The 26,695-nt window shown below is 38.0% G+C and overlaps 1 protein-coding gene across 1 annotated transcript in view; it reads right to left on the bottom strand.

The window, feature by feature from the left end:
- PHLPP1 (PH domain and leucine rich repeat protein phosphatase 1) overlaps positions 1-26,695 on the bottom strand; it is a 266,105-nt gene that overhangs the window by 101,881 nt on the left and 137,529 nt on the right. Inside the window, 1 exon segment of the mRNA XM_034642214.1 lies at positions 1,899-2,095. Coding sequence (XP_034498105.1) covers positions 1,899-2,095 — 197 coding nt within the window.

Raw genomic sequence — 26,695 nt, 5'->3', positions numbered from 1 at the left:
ATGTAATCTCTCCTTCCACTCATCTCCTGCACCACTTTTCTGCATCTCTCTTAGAGCAGATATTGATGTGCCCATCCTTCATCTCTGCATAGTAAATTATAAGCAATTCAAAGGCAGGGATGATGACTTACCCACCTTGGTATTTCTGGGACACCAAGCAAAGTGGCTTCCCCACAGAGGTTATTTAATAAATAGTTGTATTAAATTTGCCTAAGCAAATGCCTACCATCACAGAGAAGAAAGAAACAGACTGTTGACCTAACAGGGCATCAAACATTAAATATGCATTTTTAATGATGACCTACGGGAGTAATAATGATGACTAATTTTTCAGAATTCAATCCAGAGGACAAAATCTTCAGTAATAAGATACCACTAATTCTTTGATGCTCAGACGAAAGTTAAGTAATGGTTTCAAAACAGGTGACTGAACTAGATCTCAATATACCTGGCAGCCTGGCCAAAATTTTTTTAAATGATCAACTATTAGTCTTTTCAGGATTAGAATGAATAGCAGAGGTGTGTGTGGGGAACTGACATGGGCTATTTGCATAAGGAAAGACTAATTTAAATTATGAATGAAGAATGAATTTGCTACACAGCAGGTGAATAACAAAGCCATTTGCTACCACACAGATATGATTTCACCTTCATTTCTAATCCCTGGAACCAGCAGATCAAACATTTGCCAATTTTAAAAAGTTCACTTTAACAAAATTTGTTTTTTTGCCTCCTCTATTTATATCCTCCATGTTCTGCCTTCTTTCCCATGCCCATTCAGGAAATGGTAAAGAAAATATTTGCTTAATATGCCCCCAATTTTCAAAAACCCTCTTCTTCATCCAAATTTGCCTTCCCATTTATTAAGAGATTATCTTATCATTTAAAAATCGGCAACTAACATAATATAATAAAAAAACATTTTAAAAAATTGGGATATACTAACATATAATTATGGTAATGATACTCCCACCAACACTTGCATATTAATAAATCGATCTGGCAAAAAAAGAATGTAACATTTTCCCAAGCAATCTGGTTCTTTCTATTTTATAAATGATAGGAATAAAATAATTATCATGCCCAAAGAAAAGCAGCTAGTAATGTTGGTATTATCTATCAGCCATATCACAGCTTTTCTCTGAAACAAGTTAACATTTCAGGTTCAAAAATTATGACTGGCTGAAGTGATAAACTAAAAAATGTTAACTTTGGGGTGGCTGGAGTTGGTTAAGCTTCTGCCTTCAGCTCAGGTCATGATCCCAGGGTCCTGGGATGACCACTGCACTGTTGTTGGGCTCCACGCTCAGCAGGGAGTCTGTTTCTCCCTCTCTCTCTGCCCCTCCCGCTGTTCATGCTCCCTCTTCCTCTCTCAAATAAATAAAATCTTAAAAAGACAAAACAAAACAAAAAAACCTTTAACTTCGCTGGTCACTACACAAAAAGAGACAGGTATGCCAAAGTTGGATCAAAGATTCATGCAAGAGAGAGTCTAACCTTTGGTAAGCAGGCTTGAATGGTCCTAAAGCCATGGACTTCAGGATCATTATACTATACTACACAATATATACTCAACGTATCAAGAGATGTCTACTCATAAAGAATAATTTATCATCTACAGCCTAAAATATAATACTGAATTTTAGTTGCTCTGTTTTCAGGCCTGTCAGTAAGATGCACGTACTAATAAAGTGATGATCACCGGGGCCGCACGTGGGCCAACAGCATCGTTATCTTCCACAGCTCCACCATCCAACAATGCCCACTGGTAGAGCCCAACAGGAACTGAATTAGACCTTAGATGAGTGAAAACCATGGACCCCATATTACAGAAATGGCTCAAAGTAAGCTTAATGATACTGGGAAACCTGTTAGTATTTTGTTCATTTTAAACTTACTTTTCCACCAATTAGTGGCAGAACATGCATCTTTCCAGTCAAGCTGTCTTTCACAGATGATACTATTAGGCAGGTCCCACACAGGATGACTTGGCGTCTGGTCCATCGGTTTACTGGCAACTGCATTTTGCCTTTACGGACATTATACGTTCCTGAGAGCTGAATCCGTTCAGAGCTACCGGTGCTGTGAGGTTTTCCTGAAACAAACACAAGCAAACATTTTAGTCCAAAGAAATTGGGCTTTTTAAATTTATTTATAAGATTTTATTTATTTATTTGACAGAAGAGGGGGGAGTAGCAGAGGGAGAGGGAGAAAAACAGACTCCCCACTGAGCAGGGAGCCTGATACAGGACTCGATCCCAGGACCCCAGGATCATGACCTGAGCTGAAGGCATACGCTTAACTGACTGAGCCACCCAGGTTCCCTAGAATTGCGCTTTTTTTCAATTCATTGGCCTACCAGATAAACTACCAGGGCAACAGAGAATTATTACGCAACAATCTTATTTACAACTGAGAGACTGAAATCCACAATAATACAATTATGGTTAAGAACTACCACATCTACTCCACAGACACATTTTAATTTTAGGTGAAGAAAAGCTTTTCCCTTAAAACCTTCAGAAAAGATCATTTTAAGTCCTTTGTTATAACCCAAGTTTTATTTCCTTCTATATCCTTCACATTTTTGTTTTTACATTTAAAGAAGGGATGACTTCAAGATTTTTATAAATGGCTACAGTTAATTTAAGTACACTGAGAGGAAAACAACATTCAAGATCTAGCATCTAATGAAACTAATCAGTTTTAATGGAATTAACTGCTGATATTCTTCCTCCTACAGTTACTCAATGTACATTTACTATTAAGGAGACAAAAAATAACTTTTCTAATAAGAAAATGCTATTCTATAATGATAGGTTAAGTCCTCAAAGTCTACTAGACTTAACACCAATCTAGGAAGGATGGTGTGTGGTCGTGCGTGTGACTCATGGAGGGAACATAGAGACAGAGAGAGAGTCACTGAGACTCAGAGACAAAGTGCTGGGAAAGATCTTAAGAATCTTCGTTTCCAAGATGGAAATGAATCTTGACATTCAGACAAGTCCCATCAGCTGGATGGGAGAATTATGAGCGATGTATGACAGTGTTATAAACAAGGAGCAAAACATTCCAAGTTGTAGACACTGAATGTATCATAGCAAAGAGTACTGAAACCCATGTTCAACAATAAACTAATGAGAGACACGTGTCTTTGCACAGGACCCAAGCCAGAAGGGTTGTATTTATTTGGAAATTTGCCTAGTTGCCAAAGGCTAGCAGAAGAAATATATTCAAGGGAAATTATATTCTTATGAATTTTAAAAATTCACATAAATACCAAGTAGTTTTGATAGATGTCTAATACCTACTAGAAAAGGAAACAGGAAGAGTAGCAGCACCAAAAATAGATCTCGAGAGATCCAGAGTGTTGGAACCCTCCCAATACATACCTTTGGGCAGAAATAACAAAACCAGCAGGTTTTGAATTTCACTTCCTCTTTCTCCCAGTATATCAAATGTTTTATAAAATAGATACGCATACTACATAATTTTGCTGGGGCTGGGCCAGAATGAAGTGTAACAGTGGTTCAGCTATTTGAACTTGGTGCCCAGCAAACAACTACACACAGCTAACACCCTCAAGGGAGCTGAGAGATCCACTGACTTGTTCAGTCACGAGATGCTAATGCCCCACAAAGAGGTAGGAAGCCCAGGAGACTTCAGATCAAACATGATTTGCCAAAGGCTGCCAGTGATGGATCAGACCACAGTCATTCGCTTGTCCCCTTCCATACAAGTTCATTTACCTAGAGAGAAAAATGCTCAGGCTTCCGGTCTAAGAGCTCCTTTCTACATGACACTCTTCCTGTAGGGAAGAAGGTAAGTGTAAGACTACCACTTTCTAAAATACAATTTCCACAAATGTAAGAAACTAACATATGCTTATGAGGAATCTGATCTAAATATACATGTGCACACATGTGCACAAATGCATGCACACGCACACACGCGCACGCGTGTGCGCACACACACACACTCTTACATGCAGACTAACGAATGCAAAGAAGGAGACATTTTATTTAGCCACATGAGAGTGGCTGCAAGGACACTTGTTAACCTGTCACATTTATGTAGATCTGTGGGTAACCACAGACTGAAGAAAAAGACAACAGGGGTACATAAAGACAGCCCTTCAATTCTCCCAACTCCGCAAAAATCCTAGAGAAAGCCCCAGAACAAATCACCAGATAGAGTGGACTATACGTCCCAGATGGGATAAATATATAGAAGAGTATGGAGCCATCAAGAGAGACAGGCTTTTTATTCGCTAGGTAGAAAAATTCCCAAAGGGCCTGAATAGTCCTGGAGCCTAATGGTAAGATCAGTCTGTCCTTGGAAAGCCCTAAACATCCCAGTCTGAATCAAACCCCTCCTTGTCTTGTTCTGAGTGAATTTCAGTATCCTTGTGGTCTGCTCCCTTCCCGGGTGTTCCAGATCAGACACGTCCTCAGGACTTGCTGTGTACAAACAAGGCTCTGGGGAATATGGATGTCAATAAGCTATATACCTGGGCAGCCACCCAGATGCACCCTCCTTTGCATCAGACTTCCTCATTCTATGACAAAAGGAATTATTTTCTCTCTCCCTGCCAATTCTCAAACCTCTCAATTCAGAGGACTTCCAATTGTCCTCTGCTCTAATAAATATTGATAAGACCAAGTAACCAATGCCTACCAGTTGAAAGTTGGACCTGTCGTTAAAACTTTTATTTTAGAAATGTTACTCTAATTTCCTACAGGGTTAAGGCATTTCTTACACGAGCCAAGAGGAAAGACAGACAGCAAAAGCAAGTATTTCAAGCTGAGATAGAGACCTGACCACAGCAGAGCGATTGAAGTCTCCTTCGGTCTTATCTGTCAGCAGGGAATTTTACTAAATAAATGATTAGAAGAGAGGTATTTATTTATTTAAGGGAAACTACAGTCTGTTCTGCTACAATATTGTGATTCATTAATACCAATTAGCTCATATGATTGTAAATAGGGGGATGGTGTCATTTTAATATGCATAGTGTTGATTCAAAAAGATTTACTCTAGAATTATAACTTTCAATAGAAAGGAAAAACCCCACAGCAAATATGCTATCTCAGTGCCCACAAGCCAGCATTTCTATTGTTCTGTTATCGTGCAGTTTTAATATTCCTTAAGGCAACTCAACTTCCAGCCACACTGGGATGCCCACGTGGGCCATCTGGGTTATCTCCTGAGGCCCCATCATTACTTTTGTTAGTATTTTGGTTATAAAGATGCATGGACTTATAGTCCTGTCCCCTTCCAATTGCATTTTCCCATAAACCCTTTTATTTTACAATTTTGGAGAACGTGAGAATTTTCAGGAATATATATATATATAGAAGAAACACCTGTTTTAACTAAAGACTAAACAACAAAGAAATAAGTACAAATTTGGTTGTTGCCAATCACGTCTTTGCTAAATATATAACCATGTCTATCATTGCAGAAGTTTAAAAATATGTCCACAAAATTCTTTTAAATTCTTCCCCTCCAAAGGTAGAGCCTAGTTCCACTCCTCTTGCATGTGGACTCTACTTAGTGACTCGCTGCTAACAAACAGAATGTGGCAGAAGTGAAGCAACTTCTGAAGGTCATAAAGGGCACAGAGCTTCCTCCATGCTCTCTCTAGGATCACTCGCTCTGGGGAAACCAGCTGCCATGTCTTGAGGACACTGTGGAGAACCCATGTAAAGGCCAACAAGGTGACGCACTGAAATTTCCTGCCAACAGCCAGCGAGGAACTGAGGTCTCTTTTCACCAGCCATGTGACTGAGCTGGTCCTCCAGGAGCCGATCCTCCAGCGCTGGTCAAGCCCAGAGAACCGCTACCCCCAAGACATACTGACTGCACACCTCATGGTACTTGAGCCAGAAGTGCCCAGCTAAGCCACTCCACTCATGACCTCCTGATTCAGAGGAACGAGGCAACAATAAATGTGTGGTGTTTTAAGCCATTAAGTTTCAGGGCAATAACTAATACAACTTTATGAAGTTGGTTTCACTTAGTTCTATTTACCTGAACATAGTATTACTTAAATAACCCACATTTCCCTAAAATCATCTACAAATTTACAGAACTTTGTATATACTAGTGAGGGTCTACTATAATCAGAATAGTAAAAAAACAAGAATAAGAATAGTATATTATGCAATCACAATGTCCAAAACTTTCGAGACTGAAAGTATTCATGATGATATGGCACCAAAAACTAAGGAAGTCTGATCACTGCACAGACGTTAATGGAAGAATTTACCATGTCCCTGGAGCTGAAAATGGTCAGGAATGAGTGAAAACATTCAACCCTCACCCTCACCTCCTCTACCTTTAGAGCTTAGACTGATAAAACTCTAAAGCATGTTTCTTATTGCATATAAATCCTTAAATCCTTCTTGACTACCTTCAGTGACAGAAAGACTGAATTAAATTACTTGCCTAGGGTCATTTCAAGAGCTGGCAGAAGGATTTAAACAACCCATAACAAGGTCTAGAGGCTGAGCACTGAACTGGCACCTGGGAATTTTGTCTCACAGCTGAAAGGCTCAACAAGCTCAGCAAGGCGTGCTGGCAGGAGCTTTGAATCAGATTTAAGACTAGCTGCTTTTAGCTAATGGAAATGACAACCAGCTGCTAAATAGATTTGGAAAGGGTTAATTTATATATCAGATCAAAATGTATAAAGTCAACGGCCCAGTAAATCTTGCTTCTTATTGACAGCTCTTCGGTTTGACTAGGTTTGTCTGTATCCCCAAAATTACTGTAGACGCTTATCCCTGAGAAATGTCAGGACTTGAACCTTTCTCTAATCTCTAAATTCTTGAATACCACTAGAGCTTATAATTTCCCTTATAATATTAATTAAAACAGTACCTGGAAAATGTGAGCTAGCCCTTCATATTCTTACCGATTCTATAAACACAGACCCAAAATAATTTTTAAAAAATCAACCAAAGCAAACTCTAATATAAACTATAATAAAATTAGCCAGGAATTTAAAAAATTCGAGAAGTCAAAGTAATGAAAATGATTACCATGACTGTAGACTGTATGTAATACATAACAAACTACAATAAATTAAAATGCTAAAATAAAATGCTGAATGAAGACAAGTTACAGCAGAGGGCTTCTAACCAGCCTGCACCAAAACCACCTGGAAGGAAGGCTTTCTCAAAACAGAATGCAGGGCTCCTCTACCCAGAGTTTCCAATTCAGTAATTCTGGGTGAGGGATAGAGATTCTGCTGATGCTGCAGGTCTGAGGACCACCACTAGGGACCCACTGAGCTACAGCCTTAGGTTAACAACATCCTTTCAACCTGGTAATTATCAGCATTTGGTTGATAAACCTTAACCAAAGAAGCAAGGCATCAAGTTGGGGAAAGGATGAGAAACGCAACTAGAAATGAACTAGAAGAGCAGGTGCTGCTTTTAGACCCGCCTCATCCCTCCTTCCTTCCCTCACCTCCTGTCCTCACAAGGAACTTGTTCATCTCTCAGACACCTTTAGATTTTCCTCCATTCCATCATCAAAATTACCCCTAGTTGTCTGAATACCCAATGCTCACATCTCTTCTTGTATATTTAGAGAAGGTATTTTCTTCAAAAGTGGGTTTCATTACACTCTTGCATTCAGAGAGACCATAATCCTTTCCTGATTCATGAGTTCCTTCAGCTCAGCTCCAGGAGCAATACATGGCTAGCTGGTGTGGCCTCCCCTTATTAACTTCACATTTGGCAAAGAAAATGCATATGAGAAATTTCATCAAATCAACCTTCACCTGTCAGTTCAATGTCTTCGCCATCTGTTACTTCCCAGATATGGCAGTCTCATCTTTCCGTGCATAACCAGACCATACCTAAGAGCCTTTTCAACATTCTCCTGAGTGTTTCTTTCTCATTGGATGAGGAATTTTTTCCTTGGGTAGAAAAATCACTGTAACGGTTTTGACAACTTTTTATTGTCATTTCCATTATAGTGCATGGTAGACTTATTCAGGTCCACAGGTTTGTCAAGCTTCTGCCACATTTACATTCTTTTTTTTTTTTTAAAGACTTTATTTATTTATTTGACAGAGATAGAGACAGCCAGCAAGAGAGGGAACACAAGCAGGGGGAGTGGGAGAGGAAGAAGCAGACTCATAGCGGAGGAGCCTGATGTGGGGCTCGATCCCATAACACCGGGATAACGCCCTGAGCCGAAGGCAGACGCTTAACCGCTGTGCCACCCAGGCGCCCCCACATTTAACATTCTTAAATTACCTACAACTTCTATTTTCTGGCTAAAAACCACCCCTTTGGTAGACTGAAGAAAAATTTTCATCACCTGCTTTCCCAGCTGGCTTTATTTTTGTCATACTTCTCCACAAAGGATAACATCATAAGGCAACAAGTATTAAAGCATAAAACACCGTGAGTGAAGAGAAACAGCTGAACTTCTCAAAACAATGAAGAAGGGCAGCAGGCCTCATGGTGTGTTTGATTCAAATGTAGGCCTCAGAAAAACTACAAATGACTATTTATCATGAGGCTCAGGAGGCCTTGGGATGACTACATCTTAAATCTGAGAATGCCTAAGGTCCAATATGCCCATAACCGCTCTCAAAAGGATAAACATACTCACTACCTCCTTTAGATAAAAACTGTGACTTGTGTCAGAGGTGATGCACACTGCTGTGGGCGTGGAAATCAGGATGATGAAGGCAGACAGCACCAGAGCTCCAGCTGAGTCAAGTGTTCACCGAGGGATACAGGGTTGCGGAGTTCCAATGAGGCACGCGCACATTGATAAATAAACGCTAAAATAGAAACTCTAAAATCAAGCATGAATGATTTTTGGAAAATCCACGCCACTACTCCTCACTCCTACTAATAAGAGAGACCTGATATGTTTCAGTTTCCTTTGCTGTGAAGAACAGACTTTAGCCAAGATGACCTGACAAGGTTACCAAGAGCAATGTCCGCGCGATCCTGTCAAGACGCGTGTAATTCAAAATGCTCTTCTGCCTCCTCGCTGGGAGGTGGGTTTCTGGTTTATGCTCCACTTTATAACACATACTGATAATGTTTAAATTTTATAACAGAAACAGATTCCAACTCCTAATTCCTCTCTACCGCATTAGATAATAGTTAACTACCTAGCTTTTTTCCTACAAGGTTGATTACATTAAAGACATTAATCTAGATTCAGATGTTCTAAAACTGACCTTAAAAACTGTCTTATACCAATGTGACATTCTGAAACCCACCCATTCCAAACAGATGACCATCCCTCAACTTATTAGGAATCTAAAAAAAAAAAAAATTACAAAAATCTCCCATAATCAGTCCACTTATGATTTACCTATAGGTAACTATGGGAACCTTGAGGAGCTTCATTTTAAACCTTCTCAGAATAAAACACAAAATGTACAAAGTTCTCACTTAAATTATTTTCTACTACTATTTTAAATATTACCCAATCATTAAAGGTTAGCAGAATAGTAAAAAAAAAAAACAACAAAATAAACTAACACTACTTTCTTGGTAGCATTATAAACATTTTGAGTTTTTTCAATTTTTTATTTGCAAATCATTTACATACTTGTAATCATAACATACACACCATCTTATATCCTGCTTTAGCCTCTTCAAATTGTATCATACAGGCTTTTCAAAGTTGTCAGTCTTTATATCTTAAAGACTTGCAAGATATTCCATAAATAACCATTTGTTTACTCATTTCATTATTGAGGATTATTTCCAAATTTTCATTGTATGAACTGCTAAATCCAACTGCATGATTTTTTTGCGACTCCCGAGCTCTCTTTAATATAACCAGTTCTTTCTAGGCAGCAACTCTAAATTGCTTATAAATAAGCAAAATAAGCAAAATGAGCAAGGATAAGCATGCTTCCACTACTGAATATTTTTCCCCCAAGGAATGAGTGATCTTTGCAGACATCCTAAGAACATGTGAAAAAAAAAACCCAAAACAGCACACTAAGCCATGTTATTAATAAAAATGAACCCATATCCACTATTTGGAAATAGATTTCAGATTGCTGATACTAGTAGATGTGTTTGAATAAGACATGGGAAGTCTCTACTTTTTAAAGAATGATTAAAAGAAAATAGACTAAAAAAGCAAAAGAAAGAGGAAAAAAAGGCCTATAATTTTTCTGGTGAAAACTTTTACACTTGTACACAAACAGCATTCTGATTTTATCCACCACTCCACTGCCCCCACCCCCGCCCTTACTCTGCCATACGTCACCAACTGGTTATAACTATAAGGTGCAACAAAACACGGAACAATGGATAAAAACATTTCCAAACAACCACAGTGAAAAAATAGTTGTAATTGACTGTCATGGATTTTATAGTCCTTGGTATCATAAAAGCCTATTTAATACATCTTTCAGATCTAGGGTACTGATTTAATTCCTTGGTGACCAAATCATTTATTCACAAGTAAGACTTTTGATCTTTAGAGGGTTCTAGAACCCCAGAACTTCAGTGTTCCTGGGCCTTCGAGTTCCTCCAACTAACCTCATCCCATGGCTTGTAAATTCCAGAGCAGGCCAAATATACAGTCTACTAGCTGTGACTCTTTCCTATGTGCAGATCCAAAAACTAGCACGGTATCTGCAACAGACTAAGTGCTCACTGAGTACCTGTTGCATCAGTGAATAGACTCCTACGTTTAGGCCAAAGGAAACAACCACTTCTCAACATATACAGCTCAAATTATAAAAATTATGCAATCTATAGCTACATGTTTGGAAAGAAAGGATAGAAGAAAAAACAGGTGGCTCAAAACAAACTTTCTAGCTTCTAACAGTTTTTGGTTTATATTTCAAAGAAAAACATTTGCCTAGAATTATCAGCCAAATATTTCGAACTTCTTTTCTAGAAACATTAAGAGAATTTTTTTTTAAGTAAAGGAAGAGGGGGTGTTATCAATGGGCAAATTAAAGTCATTCAACTGAATTACAGTATGTATGTAGTTTGACAAAATAGTCTGTCCTTATTTTCATCATAAAGTATATGAGAAATATGAGAATAAATAGATACAAGTATATTGACTCAAAGATGAGTAAGAATCAGGCCAGGAAGAATCATCAAGGAGGATAAATGAGAGGCTATACAAGTCATTATTCCACAACAATAATGTCCACTTATTGTTTTTAGTGTCCCTGTAAACTAGAGCGCAAAATCCATCTCTAAAACTTGCTGAAAATAGGAAAGGAGTATTTGCTAGCTCATTCTTCAGACTATAATAAAGTGACTAGAAGAACAAAAACTTTTAAGGAACATGAATTTACAGATACTTTGGAACCTTACTATCAGAAATTTAAGGGGCACGTGGCTAGCTCAGTCAGAAGAGCATATGACTCTTGCCGGGTTGTGACTTTGAGCCCCACGTTGGGTGTAGAGATTACTAACAAAAAAATTAACTTAAAAAAAATTTTAAAGCCAGTTCTTCATTTTCATTGTAATTTATGGAAGCAATATGTTATATTATAATGGAACATACATCCAGGTCATACTTTTCAAATCTAAATTACCAAAGAGAAGTTTTAATTTTAATAGAGCAACAAATTATAAAATGTCATTATTCAAAACAATACAGGGGAGTTTGAAATGACTTAGAACACGCACTGGAAAATCTAAATCCCACAACCAAAATAATAACATAAAAGCTTCATGGCTACAAAATATATTAAAATGATTTTTAAAATATGAATGTCAAAACATGATTTTGTATATAGTAGTGGCACATTTACATATGCTATTTTGGTAGAGCCCGGCTGGGTGTTTAATAATCCCCTTTCATCTTCCTGGATGCACATAGTAACTGCATTTGTCATCCTCTCTTGGAATTCTGCTGGAGTCTTGCAACTAGTTCTGGCCAAGGAAATGTGGGCAGAAATACATAAGCCACTTCTAGATCTGCCTATGCCATATACCCTCTTCCACGGGCTCCTCACACATTGACCAGCTGGATGAAGATTGTCCAGAAGAACGCTCAGGAGGCTCAAGGGGATGGTGAGCCACGAGATGGAAGGAGCCTAGGCTCCTGAGTCACTTGGAATGGAGCTGCCTGACCAGAAACATCAGCAATGGACTTGATCATGAGAACAAAAGAAACCTGTATTAGGTTAAAGTATAAGATTGGCATGATTGGTTGTTTCAGCAACTAAAACTTCTCTAGCACTGTTATACTCAAGTCAAAATTTCACCCCAACTAGAGCTGAAATAAATTGCTATCAAACACATGAGCAAACTTCTAAAACTGGGAACACCAGTATGCATAAGCAGGATGCCAAGTCTCCCATCCTTCTTATGACATACGGNAGTATCCATAAGCAGGATGCCAAGTCTCCCATCCTCCTTATGACATACGAGGGGAGGGGGGGCAAGGGCTGTGATCGGTTGTGCTACCTGCCACGAGGGAGGGGCAGAGGCGCCATCCATAATGGCAGCCAATTCTCCAGAAAAGGGACTCTGAGCAGCAGCTTGAAGAGCAGGTACGGTGGCTCTGAAAGTAGCAACAATCCATCTTTCACTGAAAATTACTCTTGGAATCCTCAACTACTTGTATTAGTTATGGACCTATATGCCTAAGTCTGCCACAACAAACTAACACAAACTGGGTAGACACAGTTGTGGAGTCTAGAAGTCTGAAATCAAGGTGTCCATGGAGTTGGCTCCTTCTGAAGGCTCTAAAGGAGAAGCTGTCCCAAGCTTCTCCCCTCAGTTCTGGTGGTTACAGGTAACCTTTGACATTCTCTGCCTCGTGGCAACACAATCTCAATCTTTGCCTACAATTTTCTACTTCCTTCTTTGTGCATAGCTCTGTGTATCCTCTTCTCTTCTTATAAGGACACCAGTCATTGGATTTAGGGCCAACTTTAATCTAGTATGACCTCATCCTAACTTATTATATTTGCAAGGCACTAAAGTCACATTCTGAGGCTCTGTATGGACATGAATTTTGGGAGGACACCTACTACACTACTGATTTCTGATCAAATCAAGTCTAATTTTCTTTGGTTTTACAGTTTTTTATCAAAATTTGAAAATTAAATGTTTATAATACTACCTTTATTCAGTATTGCCATATTGTATTCTCTATACAGTGCAGTGAGTATATTATTAAGTTTACAATAAAATTTACTTAATCACAAAGTATCACCTAAGATCAAGTAATTGTGTTAGCTGAGCTCTAAAAAGATTGCTAGGTATAATATGGCATTTTGACCTTTAAATGTTAAGGGCAAATGCCCCAGCAGACAAAAGTATCATGTCTCTAAGCACTGGATCTGGAAATTCAAACTACTAAAGATACATGAAGCATTCCACGATTTTTGTCTGCAGTGGGGCAATAGCTTGGCTGAAGACCAGTAATTGGAACATCAGTAGACCGTGCCAGGGCTAGCACTTCACTTCCCTCTACGTCAAACAAACTTCTTTCGAAGTTAAACAAACCTCATTGTTTATTTAACTGTCTTCAAGAGAAGCTCTTAGCACTAGAAGACGACTTAAAAACCATGAAGATTAACCCTGCAGACTATCAAAGTCCTACATATTTTTTCAACAATTTTACATACTTTTGGTACCTACTAACAACTCCAAGTGATGCTAGCATCCATCAGTTAAATACACCAACTGGATGGTGAACTAAAATGCCAACACATATACAAACAATGTGCACATTAGTTATAAAACACTGAACAGAACAAACTTATTAAGCATACACACTCATTTAACCAACATCCAGAGCAAAAAAATATCATCAAAAATAGTATACCTAACATTCAATTAGTTGTAAGATGTGCTAAGAAATGCCAATAAAATTTTTAATCATTTAAATATATTCAAGTTCATCACTATAAATCATTCTATCTTGGACTAGCAACCATATCTACATAGAAGTAGAAAAATCATTCTCAATTTCCCTCTCTCCCTCATTATCTTCAATTCTTATCAGCTCTATCCCCCAAACATATCCCAAATCCAAGGTTGAATTGCATTTCCCAAAAATATGTGGTCAAGTCCTAATCCCCAGTACCTGTGAATGCAACCTGATATGGAAGTAGGGTCTTTGCAGATGCAATCAATTTAAGATAAGGTCATATTGGATTAGGGTAGCTCTAATCCAGTTACTAGTGTCCTTATAAGAGGAAAATCTGGACACAGTCACAAAAGAGAGAATGGGCGTGTGACAATGGAGGTAGAGGCTGGAATGACGCAGTTGCAAAGCCAAAGAACACCAAGGATTGCCAGCAACCACCAGAAGCTAGGAAAGACAAGGAAGAGTCCTCCCCTAGAGCCTTAAGAGGGAGCACTTCTAGCTTCCAGGACTGTGAAATAAATTTGTCATTGTAAATCACCCAGCCTATGGTAATTTGTGACAGTAGCCCCAGAAAACAGGTGTCAGCAGGGCTGCACTCCCTGCAGAAGTTCTGGGGGAGAATTTGTTCCTCGCTGCTTCCAGCTTCTGGAGCTGTCAGCATTCCTTGGCTTGTAGCCACAGCACACCAGCCTGCGATTTTACTGTCTTCTTGATGTGTGACTCAAATCTCCCTCCACTGTCCTTTATAAAAAACACTTATGACTGGATTTAGGGCCCTCCTGGATAATCCAGGATAATCACCCCATCTCAAGATCCTTAGCTTAATCACATCAGCAAAGACCTTTTTTCCAAATAAGGTAACATTCACAAATTCTGGGGATTAGGACGTGAACATGCTTGGGAGCCATTACCACCTAACCATCTGAGGCATGGAAACACAAGAATGTGTCAGGCAAGTGAATATACCTTAGTTAGAGAGGAGGGATGCAGGAAACAGGGAGGACAGAGTAAGAAATGAGGGAAGGTGAGAGGAAGAGGGAACCATATGTTCTGATGCACTTCTCCAGTGGTACTCTCATCTCTGCCAGGTAAGATCCTACCTATCTTTCAACCTGCAATTCAAATGACAGCTCCTATGCAAAGCCCTCCGCAATCCCCATTTTCCAGAGGCACAAGTATCCCATGTCACTATATTCGTATCTTTACCCTAACCTTCTCCATAGCCCCCCTCCACCCTCAATTTCTAGGACTGTAGACTCTCTGAAGTCAGCAGCCATGTCTCATTCATCTTTCAAACTTCTGTAATTGTCACAGTATATGAGAAGAAGTAGGAAGAGGAAATAAAGCTAACATTAGTTATGAGTTCACATAAGTTATCTCATTTAATAAAAAAAAGAAAGAAAGCTCTCAAAAACTGTAGTGAAAATGGTGGAGATTTCTGTCAACTTTACCACTACAGTTCAGAAAAGGCAAAAAAGGGGATTCTAGTTGGTTTCTGTAAAACGTAGAAGCCCTTTGAGTTCCCATCAATACCATCTGGTACCATATGCCTTTGCAAGATAAGTCTGCAAAGACAGCACAGCAAGCAGCTCTTTTAAAAGAGCAAGTCAAGGTCATGCTTTCACCAGAACCTGGCCCAATGGCATGAGAACAGGCCAAGAGGCCAAATAACCTGGACACTTCATCCAACCAGCACATCCCAGGGTTTGTGCTATTGCCTGAACAACTGCTCCTATATTTGCGCTTGTTCTGTCTGATCTTTCACCTACGAAAAAATATACAGCCTCTGACTCCACTGTCAAATATACAAGTGAAACTCAACCAAAACCGAAATTGTGTGTTTTCGTTCATGCTGTGGGTATTGCTTTTTGGTGTCTCTCATGGATTTAAAAAGGAAAAAAACCCTCCTACTTTAGCATATAGAATAGAGTTTCCACAGTTTTAAATAAAGTCTAATGATAAATACATTAATACTACCTTAAAGAAAATATTAACATTGAAGTCTAAAATGAGAATTAAGGCAGGATTGGACTGAAAGTTAGGAAACCTGAATTCTAGACCTGGCTTTGCCGCTTACTAGCTCTATGACTTCAGATAAGTCATTTTACTTTCCAGGCATTGACCTCTCAAATGGGGACAGAAAATGGGGAAATCAGATTAGATCACTGGTTAAGAAACTCTGTCCTTAGTGGTCTTAAGTCCTATCTTTCCCCCAATTCAACTTCTAATAAAGCAGTTATCAGTTAGCAATTATAGTATTTCTTTTAAAGAAAAGTTCTGAGGGGAAAACACACACACGCAGGCACACACAGGAACACACACAAACTGGATTATCTGATTACTAAGGGTCCTTCTTGGCACAAGGTCCTAGTTTTCTATGATTTACATATTAACTATTCCTCAGATATTTTTATTTCCCAGCTATGTAAGGGTAGCTCCTTCATGTGCCCTATTTTTGTTAATAATAGTGATGGTGCCTTCAGAGTTGTTATACCTTTTATTGCTGCTATTTTCTTCTGTAAGAGGTCGGAGGACTGTGTGAGCTGTGTCTTTTTAATTTATTAATCATTCCTGTGTACAATCTGCTAAAATCAAGCAAACTTTTAAAGACCAGAAGAATGTTCCTTCCTACTCACCCAACTGTGGCATTATAATTAAGGATCGTGGTTAGGAGTCAAAGTTAATGTTAGAAGGAAAAATATGACATTTTCATTTTTATAACCTTTCCAATGCTTACTCTGTGTATGTCTTCATAAATACTCAACTCCGGACAGAAAAAGATAGTCATAGTAGAGCTATTTTGAGCTTCTCTCAAATTAATGATTTGAAGCCCTTTCAAAAGTTACATGGTTATGACTTAATTTACACTGATACCCCCTAGGCCTTGTCTCCCTAAAGGTAATCTGCTCAGGGACAAAGGAAAGGGAGGAAAATTTAGTTATTTTTTGTGTGCTGCAACAAAGTTTTGAATAAAAACGGAAAGGCAGTGGTTTCTAGCTTTCACATAAGATACATATTCCTATGGGGTGCCTGGGTGGCTCAGTCATTATGCGTGTCTGCCTTTAACTCGGGGCGTGATCCCAGAGTCCTAGGATTGAGCCCCACATCAGGCTTCTCCACTGGGAGCCTCCTTCTTCCTCTCCCACTTCCCCTGCTTGTGTTCCCTCTCTCGCTGGCTGTCTCTCTCTGTCAAATAAATAAATAAAATCTTTTTTAAAAAAAGATATATAGTCCTAAAAATTCAAATTTAGTAACATTTATATTCCAGTCCTACTAAATTTCAATTCATAGTAAATGGAATTTTGTATGACCTACATGAACATCTCTACATGTAGCAGTGGGTATACAAGACAATAGGTTCCAAACCTCAAAAACCTTATAGTCTAGTTAAAGAGAACCAGGCCAGTACAGTATACTTGGATAGAAACCATGGCAGAAAAAGTACAGTGTACTGGGGCATCACATGAGGTACTGATTCCAAACAAAGATGATTATTTAAGACAAGTAATTGGCCTTAGAGAACTATTAACAAGTTTGCATATAATTAGTAGGATAATTATATGATTACATACATGAATGGAATCCAAAGAATGGGCTCATCACATCAGACTTTTAACTTCCCAAATTTATATCTCCAGCCCAGTCTTCTTGCTTTTAACTCCAGTCTCCTTTGTCCAGCTGTCTACTCCCTATTTCCACCTGAATGTCCCCTCCTACTTTTCCAAGACTAACCATCTCCAGAAAAGGCAATTCCATCCATTGAGTATCTTGAATAAAAACCCATGGTATACTCCTGGACTCCTCTCTTGAAACATCCCAGATCCAATCTGAGCTCCACCTCTCCCCTATCTTTAAAATATATCCAGAACTCAACCATGTATCAACCTTACTTCCATCTACACTAGATGTATTACCCTCATCTCTTTCAAGGATTTCTGCCATAGCTTGCTAGCTGGTCTTCCTGCTTCTGTCCTTGCCTCACACTAGTCTACTGTCAACACAGCATCCAGAATGATATTCCTTTGCCCAAAAGCCTTCAATGACTTACAAACTCAAAGTAAAAACCTAGGTCTGCAAGTTCTATCAACCTGGTCCTCTACTAACTCTCTGACCTACTATCCCCTCCCACTTGCCCTGGCCATGTCCCCCCAGTCATACAGTCCTCCTTGTCTCGAGGCATTTGAGCCCCAAAGTATTATCTCTGGTTATTTCTGTTCAGTCTTCCTCCCTCTACTCTAAATCACTAACTTCTCAAACTAACCACCTAAAAACTTCCATATTAATTCTGGGTTTTCACATTTGTAATTTGGAGCTTTTTGTATTAACAATTACAAGCAGTTTCAAATGGCATTTATCCTTAGCTTGGCTCTTAATACTAACAAAATTAATTCACTAATTACCAATGAGTAAAAAGTAAAAATTACATCAGATAGTAGAATAAATCTACACATTATGTTTCATCAGCTAGATAAAACCTGACAGCTATTAAATAGACAAAGAAGTCCCAAGTCAATAGAAAAGCAAGGGAACACACATACAAAGTAAACAAAAATCTGAAAATGAATTAATTTATTTTCAGAAAAAGCATGGATTTCTTAAAACTACACCAAAAATACGGATCACTACTATAACTACTTTCAAAGCTCTCTCAAGCCTGGTCAAATCCTTTTTATGGAAACCTTACTAAGAATTATTCCAACTTTTTTGTTTAACAGAATAGTTTTTAATCTAAGAAGACTGCAGACAGGAATTTGAGGGGAGAGGAATTTTTCAGATTTGTTCTATTTGTTGTGATGGAATTCAGCCTATATAATTCTAATAAAACACACATTCTCTTAAAGTCTGTATTTAAATCAGAAAATAAATTCTTATTCATCTTTCAAGGCCCTGCTTAAGTATATCACATTTGTGCTTTTCTTTGCCTATCAGGTTAATTCCTCTATCATCTGTCATCCCATAACACTCTACTTATACTTCATACTTAAAGCATTACTTCATATAGTGTTAAAATTATTAACTTTTCTATCTTCTGTTAGTTCAGGAGCAAGAATCATGTCATTCACCTTTATATTCTTGTAGGGCCTAGACCAGTGACAAACACACAGCAGACGGTCAATAAAAGTCTAAACAAATTAACTGAAATAACTGGAGATAAGTTAATAAGAAACTACTTCCAGGGGCGCCTGGGTGGCACAGCGGTTAAGCGTCTGCCTTCGGCTCAGGGCGTGATCCCGGCATTCCGGGATCAAGCCCCACATCAGGCTCCTCTGCTATGAGCCTGCTTCTTCCTCTCCCACTGCTTGTGTTCCCTCTCTCGCTGGCTGTCTCTATCTCTGTTGAATGAAGAAAGAAAGAAAGAAAGAAAGAAAGGAAGGAAGGAAGGAAGGAAGGAAGGAAGGAAGGAAGGAAGGAAGGAAGGAAGGAAGAAAGGAAGAAAGAAAGAAAGAAAGAAAGAAAGAAAGAAAAAAACTACTTCCAATGATGAGAAAAAAATCAACTTATATATGGTATTTTCTAACAATAATCTGGATACAAAAGAAAGAGGAAGAACATTTAGCTGATGGACTATACAAAACTTGTCTCTAACACAAAATGTCAAATACAAAATTTTGTATTTTTAGGAGCAAAGAAAGACTAATTACTAGCTATGGATACAAAATTATATACTACAATGATCAAAGACAATCAAGTAGAAACCTCTCTACGAGACTACAAATATGACAAAATCCAGCCATTTTTTATGCCAAATCCAAAAAAAAAAACTTTCAATTTCCACATTTATCATTTTTAATGGTGACAAACTCTGTTAAAGCAGCATTAACTTCTTAGCCATTTGACAAGCTTTTTTTACCCCAAGTTTAAAAGAATAAATGTTTCTCATTCCTTCAGCTCTTGTTTATCAGCCCCTGCTTATTTGCATCTTCAGTTTTACTTCAGGCATTCAGTGTGTAGGTTAAACTGGAAGGGAAAATACCTTCAATCCAGACATAAGGCAAAATGCTGCTCACCTCTCAAAGAGAGTACATGCCAGAGCCATGCTAGTGTGTAATCACACAACTGGACTCTCTTGGCCACACTGGACTCACCCACTCCAACACTCCCACGCAGCAGAAGAACTCTGCAATACACCACTGAATCAATTATTTCTAAATTCTTACCTCAGAATAATCCACCATATACAAACATCTTAGTTCCAGTTTTGTTTGCAAACTATGTGAGTACAACAATGGTATCTTCTTATTTATGCTTCTACCCCCAGAAATCATAAGCCTTCAAAGAACTGCTCAGTACATACAATTGAAATTTACTTAAAATTTTAGCCTAGTCCCTTAATTTGATGTCCTTGAGTTTTAGAATAAATACAACTGATGGAAAATATAACTTCCTAGACAAACTAAGGTGGATTATGATGAATAAGGACTCATCACTACCTCATATTTTGCCAATAATGTTATATTGGCATATATTTGTTGGCCAAAGATGTGAGAGTTTCCTTTCCATATGATAAAAAAAGAAAATTATTTTGTGGTTGCATACAATAATTCCTAAAGATTATTAACTTGAAAACAGAAAATCTGATTAATATATTCATTCATGTTATAATAAACCAGAAGATTTCATTAGGAAAAGGAACACGGGCAACTTTTTTCACGAAAAGGATTTGAAACTAAAGCTACTTTTAGATAAATAATATACTGATTTAAGTTAATTCCTGATGAACTGAGCATTCACCTCGGGTTTTTGTTTCTTGGCATTTCCCCAAATAGCTTCTGACTCTCTTTATCTTATCCCCTTTAGACAACACTTCAGTTCATATAATCCCAAACAAATTTATAGGGAAAATAAAACTATACTTAAGAGCTTTAGAATTAAAGATTATAATCTCACACTAAGATCTAAGGGCAAAGTTCTGTTTAGATAAATAGGAAATTATGGATTTAAAAACAGATGTTAAACATCCTCAAAGATATAATTTCAACAATGCCAACAACATTCAGATAGTCCAACTACAGAGAGAATTAGTGTATACATAACATACAACAAAATTCTTATTTATCATCTTTTTATTTCCCTACAAAATGTTTGCCTCAGAAGTATTAAACTTTCAAAAGAAAGGAGTCTTCTCAAAATCTCAGGGCCGATACAAATACCAACAACAAAGAATCAACTAACCAAATACAAGCTACTCTCAAAGTATAACATACTTGCTCACCAGTCCTACTGCTATGAGCATTTTATGCCTTATGCCTAAAAATGGGGAAATCAGGAGAAAGGAAAAAAAGTATAAATATTAAATAACAGGAAGGAATAACATCCAAGATTTCCTCTCCTTCTGAGTCTATCAATAAATTCATTTTGGAATTACTGTAAGAAATCAGTCTAGAAAGAAGAAATAGAAATCACTGATTTTTCCTGACTGACTTAACGTAAATTTTATCTACCAATCCTCCATTTTTCTATATGCATAAATACACCCAATGATGACTTCAAAGATGTAAGATATTTCTTGTGTTCAACAAAAAGACATGACTTCTAAGGGTAAAGACTGCATATTAAACTCCTGAGCTTGAGTTCTTGTTTTGTTTTCTCTACAGATAGATGAAGAAAAGCAGATGGGCAGGTAGAAAAACCAGTTTGTTTGCAATTTAGGATAGTATAACAGAAACAGGACAAACAGAACAACAATTATTTGTATTAAAAGAACATTTTAACTCATTTAAAACTATTTGCAGAGGAGATTGGATTAGATAAAACATTCTGAAATACTTCATTTCCAAAAATCAATTTTGGCTATCCATATGGATGAAGGAAAAAAAAAAAAAGAATCTTGACCTCTACCTCACACCGTAAGTAGATATTATCATAGGAGAATATCTGTATTACCTTAACAAAGGCAAAGATTTCTTAAATAGGACACAAAAAGGAATCATAAGGAGAAAGTGGACATGTTGGAATACATTAAAACTAAGAATGTCTGCCATCAAAAGACACCATTAAGAGAGTGAAAAAAGCAAGACACAGAATGGAAAAAAGGTATCTGCAACATATATAACTAGCTAAGTAAGGACTCATATTCAGAATATATAAAAAGAACCTCTACAAATTACTAAAAAAAAACCCAAAACTGTTTTAAAGAGACAACCCAGTAAAAAACTGGGCCTCCCCCCACCTTTCTCTCTCTCACACACACATATAGAGAGTCAATGAATATATGCCACAAGGTGCTCAACCTTAGTTACTGGGAAATGCAAATAAGGATCACAATGAGATCACACTATACATCAGCCAGAAAGGCTGAATTTAAGACCAACAATACCAAGTATTAGCAAAGATGTGTACAAACTCTTTTACGTTGCTGATAGAAATATAAACTAGTACATACCTCTTTGAAACTGTTAGCATAATCCACTAAAGTTAAAACATGAGGGGCGCCTGGGTGGCACAGCAGTTAAGCATCTGCCTTCGGCTCAGGGCGTGATCCTGGCGTTATGGGATCGAGCCCCACATCAGGCTCCTCCGCTATGAGCCTGTTTCTTCCTCTCCCACTCCCCCTGCTTATGTTCCCTCTCTCGCTGGCTGGCTCTCTGTCAAATAAATAAATAAAACCTTTAAAAAAAAACATGAATATTCTAGGACTCATCCATTCCATTCCTACAGATTTACCCCAAAAAATACATACGTAAATACATTAAAAGATGTACAAGATTTTTCACGACCACCTTAATTGTAATTAGAAAAAGAAAAATGGAAGCAATACAACTGTCCATAAACAGCAGAATGAATAAATTGTGGTACAATTATACATTGTGACACCCCACAGCAATGAAAATGAATTATCATTACATGCAAAAGCATGGATGAATTTTACAAACAACTTTAAGCAGAAGCTAAACACATAAGAGTACGTATGATACAGTTTTATTTATATACAGTTCAAAACAGGAAAAATTGATAGTGTTAGAAATCAGGAGAGTGATGAGGTGCTTGGGCAGCTCAGTCGGTTGAGTGTTCTATGCTTGATTTCAGTTCAGGTCATGATTTCAAATTTGTGGGATAGAGCCCCACATCGGGCTCCACACTCAGTGTGGAGTCTGCTTGAGATTCTCTCCCTCTGCCTCTGTCCCTCCCCCCATCTAAAATAAATAAAATAAAATAAAATAAAATAAGCAATCAGGAAAGTAGTTATTTAGAGGAGGTAACAACCAGTTACTAGGCGGCACAAGGGGATTTGGGATGCTGGTAATATTCTATTTCTTGAGCTCAGAGGTAGTCACTTGGTAATTAAGACTTGTGCAGCTTTCTGAATGTATGTTGTATTTCAATAAAAGACTTAATTTCTTTAAAAATAAAAGCAATTTGATTTAGAGAGCTAATGATAAGCAAATATTTAAGTTAAAATGTCTAGTGTATACCAAGTGTTAAACACCAATATGAACCCTTAATATATCCAGACAGCACACTCTTCTGGCACTAAATATTTTGAGATTATTTTAAAATCTGACTTCATTTAAGAGAGACTTTTAAGGCATAAAATAAATAAAAACAAAAATAGAAGTGATTAAGGCATAGGTGGTATGCATTCTTGATTTTCCAGTCTACTCTGCAAATTCATCTTCTGCCACTCACCATATACCCAACCCTCACTGGGCTTCTCTCCACATTAATCCCTTCTACCCTGCTCTGTCTTCATTCCTGCTATTCTCCCTGACTGAAATGACTTTCCTGAACTCCTATGCCAATTCAATTTTTCATCTGAACTTTATCGGTCTGAACTCCATCCAAAAGGCATAATTAGTAGGTTTCTATTTAGTTGATACTCCTTAGACAACTTTAAAAGTTGTCATTTGTCTGCCCAACTAAGTTTCAAGTGATTACAGAGGGCACAGTCTCATTCATTTATACATCCGCAACGCCTGGCACAGTAGAAAGATGGATGAAAACATGCATGTGTACATTAAAAAAAAAAAAGTTACAGAATGAGACCAAATTACTTTTAATTCAACCAGTATTTAAGTGCTTATTTTAGCTAAGATATTCAGCCCTAATTAGGGGATTAGAAATAAAGTTACTTTAATTCAGCTGCATTTTCTGGTACATGTCTTGCTACCTCTCTCTACCTACTCCACATAGCTGTATGATGTTCCACAGTAACATACACTGTAACTGCAACACTTAAAACAGTTTCAATCATCAATATTCATAAAGTCATTTGCTATTTGGGGGAGGGTTAATCCCCACTTGTTCAGGCTCCACTGTGCTCTTTCCCCTCCATGGAAGTTAATCTGCTCCCTTCCCCAGTGTCCTCCCTCTAGGAAGACTTGGGGTCTATTCTCATTTGCCTCCTGGGTTGGCTCTGCTGCTGTCCTACTATTCGGATTCAGCTCCTCAGTTCCAAAAGACCAGCTACTCTCCCCCTCTCTCTGGGCACATAGTCTGTCCCTTCCCTAATCAGTGCTGAGTTTACCCTTCTTTTCTCTGGCCTTTCTTCCCATCGACAACTGGAAGGAGTGGCTCATGTCCCCTCTGCTCCTTCTCTCAATCTTTCTTTCCCTCTGGATGCTCAATACACATTGGCCCAGGAAGGAAGATAGTCAGGGAAATGAGGGGAACAGAAGGTAAAAAGGAAATGAAGTAAAAGAAGATGGGGAGAAGGGAAAGAGAGGAAGTAAAAATATAAATGGTGTGGATATACAGCAAAACATCACAAAGGTAACAGTGTTCCTAGAGACTAGGAATGACAGCTTCAGTGTACACGAATGAGAATATGACAGGAAAGGTAAATATAAACCACAGAATATGGGGAAGACAAGAAATAGGTGAGGAAATGTGTTGAGACCGTCGAGAGACAGAAGGTAAATTCCCAAGACTCGGTAAGAGAAGAGGGAAACTATGGACATAAAAACAAATGGGATGTCCTCACAGCTCAGTGTTGAAGTGCATGGGCTGTGAGGTCAAGCCGTCGAAGTCCAAACCCCAGCTCTGTCCTTTAGGAGCTGTGCAAACCTTGGACAAGTTCCCTAACAACCCCCTAGTGGTAGATTTTTGTTGTTGTTCTGCTTTGTTTTAATGTTTTTGCCAGTGCTGTATCCATAGCACCTAGAACAATGCCTAGCACACAGTATAAACTCAAAACACAGTTACTGAATTAATGAATGCCCTTAACCTCTTTGAGAACTTCCACAGACATAAAATGAAGATGATATCAAACCAGATGGTTGTGAGGGTAAGACAAATGTAAAGCATTTACAACAATGTCAGTCACCACAGAAAGCATTCAATAAAGTGAGCTTTTTACTAGACATCGAGCTATCATAACTAGAGAAATCTGAGCACACTTGCAGAGAAGTACTCCCCTCCTACAGTCAGCTATTAGCAAAACCAGGAATAACATAATTTTTAAATAATTTTACAAGGTACAGTGCTGACAATTTTTTAAATCTGGGTATAAAACTTAAATAAATATTTCAAAATTTACTAAGCTCTTCAGTTTAGTAAAAATATGATCATCAATGGCACAAACTGTAATACTTTCTTTTACTAACTGTTTTAGAAAAATGAGAACTAAAACACAATCCTCTAGGCTCATTCAGCAGTTGTACAACAGACTGCACAGGTCAGCCAGCTCCAGAGACCTGGTATCCCATGTTTAAGATAAACATTGGCATATTCACCCCAATAGCTGATCCTAAATATTGAATTATCTCAGTCCTTTATAATTACTTTTTGACATGTTGTCTCACTTGCAGCACTGATTAATTTTGGTAGTGAAATTGTACATTATATAAAAACAGTTTGTGCTTGATGCTTCTCTTTAGCTCCAAACCACACCTACCATGTAAAAACAACATGTCACCTTGGCAAAACCACAGTTAAGAATTAATTGCTCTGGATAATTATATTAGAAATTAGTTTTAATTCAACTCTCAACTTAATGTGCACAAATACCAAGAAGGGAAATTTCCAGTTAAGTGAAAGTAGACAATAAAAAACACTTCATAAAATAAACTTCAGCTGAATTTCTCTCTGTTGGAACATCTGCCACCAGCAGTAACAAGAGATCCTTACTCCTAAGGACTGAGGTTATGAGTGTTTACAAAAACTCACTAAGTCAGGCAAAGAATGCAGATAGCTTGAGAAGCCCGAGAAGCCCACTCAGCACCCAATACCTCCAAGGCACTCTAGAAAAAAAGGCCCTAGCTTAATAAGTTATTATTAGGATCACAAACAGTTAAGATGAACTCTCAACACAATAAAACAAATAATTAGAACCAAGCCAAGTATCAAAACTGAGAAAGTCATTCCCCTCTTTTTATATGACCCCCTGGAGGAATGCCTCATTCCTCAACCACCCTCACTTTGCCTCGCCCACGGGAGTGATTTTAACTTCATATAGTGAAAGATAAAGGGTGAGAGTCTGTTTGCATGATGCGTGATCAGCCTTAGAAGCAAAAAAAAAAAAGTTGAGACCACCACTGTACACTGTTATCTAATATTAATATTGTTAGAGCAAGTTTTAAAACATGTAGACTGGGGCGCCTGGGTGGCACAGCGGTTAAGCGTCTGCCTTCAGCTCAGGGCGTGATCCCGGCGTTATGGGATCGAGCCCCACATCAGGCTCCTCCGCTGTGAGCCTGCTTCTTCCTCTCCCACTCCCCCTGCTTGTGTTCCCTCTCTCACTGGCTGTCTCTATCTCTGTCAAATAAATAAAAATAAAATCTTTAAGAAAAAAAAACAAAACATGTAGACTGCACTTGCTAAAAATAATCAAACCACAAAATATAGAGCTGACCCAAATAAATTACGTTTACGCAACACAAAGTCTAAAGCATTCATTCATTTGCTC

The sequence above is a fragment of the Ailuropoda melanoleuca genome, chromosome 14 (genome assembly GCF_002007445.2).
Source record: "Ailuropoda melanoleuca isolate Jingjing chromosome 14, ASM200744v2, whole genome shotgun sequence".
NCBI lineage: Eukaryota > Metazoa > Chordata > Mammalia > Carnivora > Ursidae > Ailuropoda > Ailuropoda melanoleuca.
Note: the sequence above shows the minus strand (reverse complement) of the source record. Positions and strands in the feature narration are given on the sequence as shown.